The sequence below is a fragment of the Petromyzon marinus genome, chromosome 5, assembly GCF_048934315.1.
Source record: "Petromyzon marinus isolate PM22_M1 ecotype Great Lakes invasive population chromosome 5, UKy_Petmar_22M1.pri1.0, whole genome shotgun sequence".
In the NCBI taxonomy this organism is placed as follows: Eukaryota; Metazoa; Chordata; class Hyperoartia; order Petromyzontiformes; family Petromyzontidae; genus Petromyzon; species Petromyzon marinus.
Window position 1 is genome coordinate 21,156,004 of NC_133671.1, and position 12,400 is coordinate 21,168,403.

Here is a 12,400-nt window from a genome sequence, read left to right on the forward strand (position 1 = left end):
CGACGTTTCGCTGGTAATTACATCCAGCTTCATCGGGCAGTTAGCCAGAATGCTGAGTCTCTCCTCTTGCTCCCAGTCTTAAATAGAGCAGCAGGGTGATGTCATCATTTAATTCATTCAGGTGCAGTGATTTGAGATGGGGAAGGTTTTTTTTAATTATATAATCGATTGGTAATCATTCCATTGTTATTCATTGGTATTTGTTTCCCTTATAAGGAATTGTAATTGTATTATATATATTTTTTTAATAATACGCTTCCAGGCCGAACTAAGCCTATAGCTGTCAAAGTAGTGAACTATTGTCCTTTGTAAATGTGACACATTTTTTACTGTTTGGCCGTGTCGGGTGATGGTGCGTGTGTTGATTAGAATCTGGGGAGCGGGCACGCAGTGGTTTGTGTGCTGCACTACGATTCCGGCGACCCGAGGGTTGATTCCTGCTCACGGCCAACACCAGTGACGATTATCTCAACTGATCCTGGGTCTTCCCTAGGTCGACTCGGCATCAAATGAGTACCTGGTGCGATGCGTAAACATCTCCACTTGGGAGACAAAGGTGGCCGGGCATGGTGCTGGCCACCCACCCCCTCGTGTGCCGTGCCGGCCTTCGTAGGTGCTCACGAACAGCACTTGCCAACAGTCTGTTAAAGCTATATGGGGGGGGAGTCCTTGTCATTTGTGCGCCCCACCAGAGTACATGCAACGTCACTAGTGGGGAGATAACGACGGGCGTGCCTGTCGGTACAGCTGTAACGATTCAAACAAACACCTCGGCCGCTACCCTTTCCCTGTCCCCGCGTGCGTGCACTCAGGACGCCATGCAGTACGCGGCCGAGTCGAAGGACACGGAGCTGGCGGAGGACCTGCTCGCGTGGTTCCTGGGCGAGGGCAAGCACGAGTGCTTCGCCGGGTGCCTCTTCTCCTGCTACGACCTGCTGCGGCCGGATGTCATCCTGGAACAGGCGTGGAGGCACAATATCATGGACTTCGCCATGCCCTACTTCATCCAGGTCGTGAGGGAGTACCTGTCAAAGGTGAGTGGGCGGGCGGGCAAGCGAGCGCTCGCGCGTGCATGTATTTGTCTGCCCGCATAGTCGCCGGGCAGGCGCCTTAAGCAGATAGCCGCACTTGCCGATGATGGCTCCCCTGAATGGGCGTTGCCTCCGAAGAAAGGGAAATCGTGTGAAGTACTGCTGTCCTGAAATTCGTCAATCGATAGCCGGCATAACCCTCCAGTCTTGCGTTTGTCTCGTCACGTATGGGCCAGCCCAAAGGCCAGTCAACACTCCCAATTGCTCGCCCTGCTGGGCACGTTCACAAACCTTCACGATTTGTTGCCTGCACTGATATATATATTCAGAGCAGCAGTATTTTACACCACAGAGCAACAAGTTCGATTGAATTAGGCCTTTTTCACTTTTAGATTCCTCATGGTCAACCGATTAGACCAATCAGTTGTGAAGTCTTGGAGTCTGAAGCCAACGTTCGGTGTCTCGGCACATTATGCAGCTGTTTTAATGCATTACTTTTCACTATTGCAATCGACAAATTAATGTGTACATTACTTTAGTGCGTTGAATAAAGTCGAAAAAGGGGTGATATAATCCTGATTAATCTTTTCTTGTCTCCACACTGACAAAACCTTTGTTAAAATAACGATCACTTCAGCAACGGATCTAACGAGCATTAACACAGCTTGGAGAGGACGTCGTCAAATGCTGTTTCCTGAAATAATACTGCCGTGGCAACCCCTAATTCTCACTCGCTCTTTTTCGCTTAATGATTTTTTATGATCATTCACGTAAACTTAAACGTACCTTTTCGCTTGGGTTTTGTTTCTCGGCTTAAATCAGTTTTTACTCTCGGATTGCTTACCCCCCCCCCACCTGTACGATGAGAAATCTAGTACACACCACTTGCCTGTCTTCTACTTGTTTTGCTTTGCACCGTGAAGTCGGGCCCTGCGTTCGATCCTTGAGCATTTCCTCTGGCCTCTCCTTGCAGGTGGATGAGATGAAGGCAAAGGTGAACGGTTTATCTCCCTTTGCTCTGTGTTCTGCCCCCGGCACTGTCCACAACACTCTGCCAAGTTGACCCTTCGCGGCATCTGCCACAAGCGTGAATACACCGCGCGCCCCCCCTGTTCCCTCCTATTTTCCAGTGCTGCAAACGGAGAAAAAAAACCTGACAATTGACACGTCGAATGGCAACTTAAGTTTGAGTTTGCATTGCTGAGATCCGAGACACGCGTGGCCTTGTGGCTGCTTCAGTGGAATGGCTTTTCGCAGCACCCACAAGGCATAAGCAGGCACGCAAAAAATATCTTTTACACATTCGCAATAGCAAAAGTCACATTCTGTCCACGAGTGATTTAGCTTGAATTTGAGTATGGGTTAGAGTAGGTGAACGATGCTGCTGATCATTGGTATTCTGGAAGCTTGTATTGCTGTCACCCTTTGGTGGCACTGCCCAAGCAAGGCACATCAGATTGTATAGGACATAACACGGGGTAACAATTGTGGTAGTAATGCAATGGAAGGCTGCAGTGGTAGTGATGTGTGTGATGAAGGTGTCACAGTGCTGGGCAGAGTGTTTGGAAACTTGTGCCGGTGGCTACCGTAGCGCCCCTGCATTTTGCCTGGCTGCTTGCCCTTCCCTTGTAGAGGCGGACTAACCCATTAACTCCCCAGGAAGGAGTGATGTTGATGACGACGACGACAATTAACCCGGGCATTCTTGCCGCTAACTCCTCCTTTGTGTAGTCTCCTCCCCAGATGTAACTTGTTCCGTCTCTACCAGACTGGATCATTGCGCCCCCCTCGCTTTAGATTTTCATACCATTTAGACGTCCAGTAGGTGGATGGCTTCCCATTCAGTCGCAGTTTTTCCAGTAAAAAATGTCCTGAATGGGTTATGCTTAGTGGTGACGGACGTTCTCCCACTGACATTATTAGCCGCACATTTCATCCCAAACAGCAACACTGAATGAGCACATGTGTTGAAAAGATGAACAAAATGCTGTTTCTATTAAGGTCCCTAAATGTTTATTTTATATATATAAACATTGATAATGCTGGTTGTTCAACTGAAACGTCTTACGTTTACAAAGGTGGATTGTGGCCAGTCGGCAATATGCCAGATTTTATCCGTAAAATTTCTAAACAACCGTGAAGCCATCCTTGGATAGTTTGGCGACGGGGTTTTGAGCGCGGTAATCTGAGAGCGGTCTTTGAGCCGCGCCCCGCAGGCATCCTTGGCCACGGGGTGGCGGTGCTGGCATCGCGGCACCACCGGCACCGGTCCGCCTTCCAGTCGTCGGCAATCGCAAGCCAGTCGGGAAAGGCTTTAGCAGAAATCGCGCGGTACTGTCGTGTTCTCTCCCACAGAAGCAGACGGCAAGGAAGCCACTAGTCTGCATCCCTCCCCCCCAGATTCACTAGAATCCCTGTCCATTTTTCACATTTTGGGGAGGAAAAAAAATTTAATCAAATCATACGGGGGGGAGGGCGGCAAAAAAAAAATTGGCGGCCTGAAAGAATCACGATCTTTAAAAGAGAAAAAAAAACCTTCCCAGTTAAATAACTTGTTATTAAAACGTTCATCAAAAAGTGTTAATTTTAAATGGGGATCCTTTTTGTTTTACAGCAGCTCTCCTTGTTCTGACTGGATGGTGTGCGGCCAATAGGGGCGTTACACATTCAGGAAGAGGAGCATGTTTGTGGTCTGGGAGGGCTGAGGTTCATCGCACAGAGAATGGCTGTTGGCTGCAAAAGCTGCGCTTTCCCGTTTTTCTCCACGGAGCCCCCACCAAGGGTGTTCGTCCACGTGACGGGATGTGTGTGTGCGTGCGCGTGCATCCCTGACCGAAAAGGTGGACAAGCTGGACGCGTCAGAGAGCGTGCGCAAGGAGGAGGAGCAGGCCGCTGAGGCTACTCCCATCGTATACGGTGAGCGCCGACCACCTGTGTCAGATGCTCATCCTCCCCACCACGGTGTGCTTCTGCAGTCTAATCATATGCCCTTATCTATCCCCTTCCATCTGCGTGCACTCGCGACCGATGGGCGTGCAACGATGACACTGATTTATTCAGTTCAGATCGACTCGAGCTTGAAGGCACGGAGTTGCGTGTGCAAAGAAAAAAAGTCCGCGCGTCATTGCAAAAGTTAATTGCATTCATGTAACTCCAAAAGAACAAAGGCTTGTCATGATTCGTCAATCAAAATGTATTCGTATGCTGATGATGCGTGCGTTGGGGTCACGTTTCTCACAATCGGTTATATATTAATTTTGTTAAAGTTATTTCAAATTGTATATGAACGTTAGCTGTATGCAAACAATAGTCATGATACATTAGAAACGAAACAAAAATGAACAAATGTATCCTTAAATTGAGCCATTACCCTCTTGTCAATTTATTCAGTGGAGATGAGAGGTTGGCGCAGAATCGTTAAATGCTTCACCCTTTCCCGTTCCAAGACATCTCCGAGTTGTGGGATGGGTCCCATTCACTGCTGAATCTCAGAACGTTCAAGCGCTTCAGCGTTCATTTTATTTAGAGAGGTATATCGCCATTGTTTTTAAAAGAAATTTTTACTCACCGCAGATTACTGTCGCGACACGACCGCGCTCTATGATAGCTGGTGGCAAACTGTGCCACAAGACCTCCCTGTATGGCCTTGTGGGAGCCTCTGTACGTCTTCCGACCTGAAAGCGTACCGATGAAGTACATGTACGCCATCCGTATGGGAAAGGGTTCAAAGGAACCTGATAATCTTCTCCTTGCCAACAACCCCACACGGGGGTTCCCGTTCACCACGCGTTAAGCCCCTCCGGCGTTATAACTCCCGGCCCCCTCTTCCTTTGTCGCCCTGTTCCCCTCCCCACAGGTCAGCAGCAGCTGATGATCACCGCCGGCCCCGCCACGGTGGTGCCGCCCCCTCCGCAGGCCGGATTCGGTTATGCCGCGTACCCGCCCGGCGCCCCTGGCGCCTACGGCCAACCGCCGTACGGATACGGCATGTGAAGAGGCCCTCCCATCCAGTCCTGCCCCGTCCTATCCCGTCTTGCCCTGCCCAGCCCTGCCCAGCTCGGCCCGGCCCAGCCGTCGACCCAGGGGCCCCCCTCCCCCCCACCGCCCGCGAGTCTCCTACGACACTACACGAGAGAATTCCCGCAAAGCGGCAACGGTGGCGGCGTTCGTTCTTGCCCTCGCGACTTCCCCCTCCTCCCGCCCCCCGAGTGTCTCCGTAGCTCCTCCTGTCCACCGGTGGCGACAGCACGGGGGACCACGACCAACCGCCCCACCCCCACGACCCTCTGCTGGAGCGCGAAATAAACGTGGCCGCGTCGGAGGGGTTCCGCGTTTTTCGTTTGTTTTATTCGTTAAGTGTGACGACGGCGGCGGCGGCGGCTCGGGGATATGTGTGCCACACTCCATTATAAGCTTTCTTTAGTGGGTGGTGTTTTGGGGGAGGGGCAGGTATCGGGGGAGGGGGGGGGTGGAGAAACGTGCGTCTCGTGTGAGGGCAAATCGGCTGGAGGTTGTGATTCGTGCTTGTTTGGGTTGGGTGGGGGGCAGGGGGGGCGAGGACTACTGCGGCAGATCGGCCGGTGGGCGACGCGTTACTGCTCCACCAGCGCCGCGTGTTTTGTGAAATTTACATTTTCACGTCGCAGACGCGTGGGATGCTTGCTCGACCACGATCTTTCCTACTGTTTTGAGAATGTAATGTTGTAATCTCCATTTCCTTTTTTTTCCAGTTTCTCAAACCCCCTCCCCCCACCCTAAACCGAAGCAAAGTGTGTGATTGTGTTGATTTTATTTGTTGGCATACATGGTTTTTTTTGTTTGCTTTATTTTTATTGATATTATTATTAGTGGCCTGCTGTGGAAAAATCTGCATTTCAGGCATGCGGAGGGCTTTCACTAAAGTATAACGAGCTGTAATGGGACTCCCCCAACGGCCCTCGTGCTGGCTCCTTCGGCAGACATATCGCCGGCTTGACGGCTCGTCTCCCCTCCCCCTCCGGTGGTGACAAACCGCGAGCAGTCATACAGACGTGGCACCGCCGTCCGGGCGTTCACACGCAGGATGAAGAGTGACAACGAAATGCCAAGGGGGGGGTAGGGGATGGGGTTCTGTTGTGAGCGCGCGTCGTCAGCCACGGTTGGCGTTGTCGCGAACCTCGTTGCGTGCTGCCGCTGTGCACCTTGGCTCATTCTCTGACCACCCGTTTTTGTTTTGTTTAAGTCGGCTGCTTGCGCCAGTAAAAGAAGAGGGCTCCCGGCCGTGCCACACGGTCCTACTGGTTCACAAAACAACGGTACGGCGGGCGGGCGAGCGAGTGTGGAGGGGTGGCAGGCCCCCATTGCGAGCGCGAACTCCCAACTTGATCAATTTGACTTTCTGGCCACGGTGCGCCGCTACCGCCGTCTCGCTCGGTTCACTGCCCACCTCCCCCAATGCTATTTTATATTTTCTGACTCCATACTCGAATGTGTAAGCTGCAGCAGAGCAACGTGTTTGATCCAGCATCATCTGCGATCGTGTCCGGTTTCTGGTGCGTCTGTTAACGGCGCGCTTCTACGAGTTCCGTCGCTCGATTTTGCTTACGGGAAGAATTTTGCCACCGCAAGTGTCGTTGATTTAAGCCTGGAGTGCGGCACAAGCCATGTCCCATTACCAAAAAAAAAATATCTAAATACAAATTTACAGCAGAAAAATGAATAAAATTAGCAAATTATATATGTACCTAGTACTCTCGCTGTAAGATTTGAGGATTGTTCACAAAATACGGTATAGCTAGTGTAACTGTCTTTGCGTGTTTAATTTGTGCGGACTAGATAATTAATAATACTCTCTCGTCGCTGGTGATTTTTTTTATTTCTCTTTTCCTCTCCGTTGCGTGTTTAGTCTATCGCTGTAATCGCCGCCCCCCCCCCCCCCCCCGATTTATTGCGTGTAGCTGCCGAGGAATTTTGGGGTGTGTTTGTGGGGCCTGGCGATAAATCAGTATTGCCATGTCCCGTCCCCCCCCCTTGGGCTCTGATCTGGGACCAGGTGTGTGGTGCGTGCGTGGGGTGGTGGGTGGGGGGGAGGGCCCCCCCCGGGTCATGTGTCGGAGCGCTAAGCGGTGTAGGGCCGCGTGGTTGACGGTCAGCCATGGTAAACGTGGAGTCGGCTTTGAGTTCCTTCAGGTGCCCTCTTGTTTTGTTATCCAAAACACTGAAGCTAATTCATTCCCCCCCCCCCAGCCCTCATTTGCCACATTTCTTATTACGATTCCCACCTTGATCATAAACCTAACCACAAACCTAGCCAATGCTAGAATTGTTGTTCGGCCAAAGAACGTATTGTAGTGAACACCACGCAATACCATATTGTGGTTTATTCCACGAACTCGAACCCACTCTCAGCCTTAACCCCCCCCCCCCCCAGCCTTATTTACAGTTGCAGCCCAATTCCACATGCCTAGCCTTGAGAACATTACCACCACTCTGGCCCTGTAGCCAGAATGGTCCTAACCATATCCTAGTTTTAAAATCACTCATCGTCCCGCCCCCCAAGGCCCGACATGATTTCATGTATGTAAATTTTTACAACGAGCAGGTGGAAGTTTCAGTTTTACTGGACGTTTACCATGACGGCGGATGACGAGCGATGGTAAATTCACCACCACGCGTCGCTGTGGTAGAAAGCGTTCAGCTATGCGGCACGCACACAATTGCTGAACTCCAACCCCCCCCCCCTGCCCCCGCTGCTCCCTCCAGCCGTCGGCTCCGTTCCCCGCGTGCTGTACATTGAGTCAGTCGTGGCACCAGTGCTGTTTGCTTCTTCACGTGAAAAGAAACGCATATTGGAAGTAAAAAAAAAATAAAGCAAAAAATTATAAAGGACAAAAAAACCCCCAAAACGGCGCCTCCCACCCACCCACCCCTTGTCGCTTGCCCCCGCGTATCTGTGACGCTTTGGTCTCAGTTGGCCACGGCAGTATAAGGGGTCAAAATTCCCTCCCCCTCTCATCCTAAACACCGCCGGAATTTTTGCAACACTTTGAAAGCATGTTTCGAGGGAGCTCAGCCCTCGTGTCAGCCGAGTCTGTTCGGCTCGGGGGGGGGGGGGGGGACAGTTCCACGCTCGACAAACCCCAAAATCCAGTTCGGCCCCTCGCTGTCCGCGTTGGCTACTTTGCGGTCCTCTGTCCAGGTCGGCTGCAGTCGATGCAGCAAACATTCGGCGACAATCTTAAGCCCCGCGTATGAACTGCACGTGCAGTCTTAGGCCTCGCATTGCCAGGGCACGGAAGGACTGCACATTTTAGACGTTTGTTGGCCAATTCCGATTTAAACGGCAAGTGGGAGGAAACTGGAGGATCTGGAGGAAAAACTTGCCCTCATGAGCGGATAACATTTACAGGTCCACACGTGGGTTCATTAAACCACTTGCTGCTGTACTGAAATCTGCTGGTTGGCCCGCAGCCACCAGTTTCATATCTGGGTAATTCCTCGGCCCTTTGATCTCTGAATTGCCGGGTCACGAGGCGTCTGCTCACCGCACCTGAGAACGTTTTGTCAGGACCGGTCGCCATTCCACGTGTCCAGGCTCTAGTCCTTTTTGTGGCGTCCACCCAATATGACGCCACAAAAGTCCATAAACTTCAGCGATCGTCACCGGCCATCCTGGCCCCCACTATTTTACGATCGGAAAGATGGGAGGGGGGGGGGAAGTGTCAGTTTGGACAAATGTCAATGTAACACTTAGTAGGCTTTCGCGACCAGTATCAATACTACAGGTTTGTTTGGGTTATGTCGCGTAAATGTCGTTAAACCCGCCACCACCCGACACATCCAATTAGTAAGGTTTGTCGCGTGAACAAAACGTGCCAATTCGTTACTAGTGTAGTGGGTTCAACCGAGTCGACTTTGGAGACAGCGCATTTATTTAGTTCCAACACGGGGTAACGTCCCCTTAACAGAAAAACAACCTCGGGTGGTTACCACCCGGCAAACTACACTATTTACCACACTAGTTACCACACTAGTTACCACGTAATTGTTAGTACGGACCCGGGACCAACAGCATCTGCCCGGGTCCACGTGCTGTAAGACTCGTAGAACGGAGATCGTAGAGAAGGGTTCTTTGCCCAGGATGAACAACCCCGGTCCCTCTCGGGACTCTGCTTATATTCTCGGCGGCGTGGCTTGCTCCGCCCTTCGCCACGTCCACCTTCCAGAACCATCGGGAAGGACCTGGGTCCCAATCACGTGACCCCCCTAGCCCCCTCTTGAGGGTCCCTCTGTCATCTTAACCGGTCACGTCCTCCCGGATCAACCAGAGTGCCATGGCCTCACACGACCTTCCCTTTTGGTCGGCACCCACACACCGTGTCATGTAGGGCCGGCACTGCACGTACAGCGTGGTGCCATCTAGCGATATTACTCAACGCACTCCGTGCCCCTCTAGGGCCGGTACTGCACCCACAACATGGTGGCATCCAGCGATGTCACTTTATTAGTACGGCACACCGGTGTGTTAAAGTTTCATGTATTAGGTATAACCCTGTGAGCCATGCGGCTCTTGAGTCGGGTGCAACCGCAACAAACAAAATATGAACAGAGAACATCTTAAAGCGACGACGCGCAACAGAAACATCCTGGATAAACCAGTAAATCTTCCAGAAAAAAACACCGCATTACAACGCTGTGTGCAAAAATCCCAGTGTGATGCAACAATAACAACCATAAGACATTCTTCTTTGGTTCTTTCGGTACAGTCACGTAGAAATAGAAAATAAGAAATTACATAATATTCGACGTTTCGATTGCAACGCAAGCAATCATCAGGTAAAAATGAAAGATAAACAAACCTACTAAACTTAGAAATATGCAATACAGCGCAGATAGTCGGCTAACATAACAGTCAACACCCTACCTGGTTGATTACGTTCTTCTAAAGATTGCTAGATTTAAGAGAGAGATATGACAGAACCGGAGACATAAGCAGAAAGAGTGAACACAGAGAGAGACACACGCATGGGCACACAGAGAAACAACGCCTCTGTGTCGAGGCCTTAAATAGGTAGAGAGGGGGGACAGAGAGACAGGGGGGGGGGGGTTAGAGGAATTAGCATGTCAATGAGAGATCCGGTGCCACCGCTGGAGGAGAGCAACAACCGAGCGGAGACAGAGAGAGAAGGCAACACTAAATCAAACAAACTTGGTAAAATTTGGAAATGTAATGTAATGCAACACAGAGAGTCGGTCAACACACAATTAACACATGGCCTGGTTGATTACGCTATTCCAAAGATTGCTCAATTAGAAGTTAAGTGTGAAAATTGAGAGAGAGACAGGACAGACACAAGCAGAGAGACAACAACGAGACGGAGAGAAAACCTCCCCGTAGAGGTGGTTCAAACTTCATCAAGTTTGAACCATAAGACAATTTAGATTAAAGTTATCAGGCCAACTCCGCACTTCTGCAAGAAACATGGCTTAACCATGTTTTCGAAATCACCAAAATAAAGCTGTAAAAACAATGTAACAACAGTAATCATAGGAACTGTGATTCAAATGTTACAATAAAAGATATACAGTACATAACATGTACGACCAAACGTGTTGGAGAGCAAAGCGACAACATTTACAAGTACTAGGATTGTAAATGTTGTGGCTTTGTTCTTCACACCGGTCTACTATACTGATAACGAATTGGCATGTTCTGTTTACGTGACAAGCCATACTAATTGGCTGTGGCGGGTTTGACGACACATGCGATCTAATCCTAAAAAACACCTGTATTTTGGACAAATGTGATCTCTGCACCCCCCCCCCCCCGGAATGTGCATTTGCAACTTTACAGTCCTCGCAGGCAAAGGTCGCACGCATGCAAAATCGAGATTGTGTTGTGCTTTGAGCGGCTGGACAGATCTCTGGGTCACTATGCCCAGCGTGTGCCAAACCCCCCTTTCTCACCCGGGGCGTTCCCCAGCACGGGTCCGTAGAGACGGACACCGCTAATGTTTTACTTTTAAATCGAATTTCAATTGGCACGGAAATAAATAACTAAACGTGTGCAGAAGCAGGAGCGGCCCCTGCCCCCCCGTCCCCCCCGGCAGCAGAGCCAGACACGAGTACGGCCCTCTTCGTGCTCCTGCACATTTATAAATTTAAAACTCCACGGCGAACCGGTGGCCACGTGACCGCCCCAAGTGACCCGGCTGAAGGCCGTGCGACCGACGACGCCATACCGAATATAATCACCCGGGAATGTCTGTCCTTAACGCTTGTGACGTCACTCCACGTCGACAAGCCCCCCCTCATTAATATTCATGGCCTGGTGACGTCCTCCATATGGGCACCCCCCCCCCGCCCGCCCCTCAATAATGAGCGGGTGACGTCGCTCAATATGGAGTACCCCCCCCCCCATCCCGCTCACTAATAATCATGAACAAGTGTCACTCCACATGGAACAGCCCCCCTCATTGATGATCATGAGCAGGTGACGTCCTCAAAATGGACACCCCCCCCCTCCATTATTATTAGCTACTATAATGAGCCAAGAATGTCTGTGTGCAACGCTCGTGACGTCACTCCACGTCGACCAGTCCCTCATTAATCATGAACAGGTTACGTTTTCTTTTTCGATTTAAAGCTTTCGTGACTGCAATGATTCATCTTCTTTGGTTCTTTCAGTAAAGTCACGTAGAATGAGAATAAAATAATAAATTGATAAAATAACACAATAATATTCTCACGACGTTTCGGCCACAACACAAGCGGCCTTCATCAGGTGAAGGGACGAGACTGGCTGGTAGGACAGCGCTGGAGTGAAAGAGCCACGTTGAAAGAGAGGTCGTGATCTGAACGTGGCTCTTTCACTCCAGCGCTGTCCTACCAGACAGTCTCGTCCCTTCACCTGATGAAGGCCGCTTGTGTTGTGGCCGAAACGTCGTGAGAATATTGTTATTTTATTTTATCAATTTATTATTTTATTCTCATTTTACGTGACTTTACCGAAAGAACCAAAGAAGAGGTTACGTCCTCCACATGGACCCCTCCACATTAATAATCATGAGCAGGTGACGTCACTCCACATGGAGCACCCTCCCCCCTAATTAATAATCATGAGCAGGTGACGTCACTCCACATCAAACAGCCCCCCTCATTAATAATCATTGTAAGGTGACGTCCTCCAAATGGACATTCCCCCTCCCCCCCATTCATAATTAGCGGGTGACGTCACTCCACATGGCGGGGGGGCGAGGCGCCTCCTCCCCCCTCTACGGCGTCAACTCACAACCCTCACTACAAAGGCAGAACCCTCACGTCATCACGTGATCTCCGTAACGCTGTTGAGACATCAAAGTAAAAAGGACGTCATGATGTAGGAATAGATT

The 12,400-nt window shown here is 50.5% G+C and overlaps 1 protein-coding gene across 2 annotated transcripts in view; it reads left to right on the forward strand.

The window, feature by feature from the left end:
- LOC116939229 (clathrin heavy chain 1) overlaps nucleotides 1–7,025 on the forward strand; it is a 43,973-nt gene extending 36,948 nt beyond the window's left edge. Inside the window, exons 30-33 of one of the 2 annotated variants that reach the window (XM_032947378.2) lie at nucleotides 813–1,034; nucleotides 2,005–2,025; nucleotides 3,872–3,947; nucleotides 4,888–7,025. In XM_032947378.2, coding sequence (XP_032803269.1) covers nucleotides 813–1,034; nucleotides 2,005–2,025; nucleotides 3,872–3,947; nucleotides 4,888–5,024 — 456 coding nt within the window. In that variant the 3' untranslated portion in view covers nucleotides 5,025–7,025. The remainder of the gene's footprint in view (nucleotides 1–812; nucleotides 1,035–2,004; nucleotides 2,026–3,871; nucleotides 3,948–4,887) is intronic. The other variant, XM_032947381.2, reaches the window with a different exon arrangement.
- The last annotated feature ends 5,375 nt before the right edge of the window (nucleotides 7,026–12,400 follow it).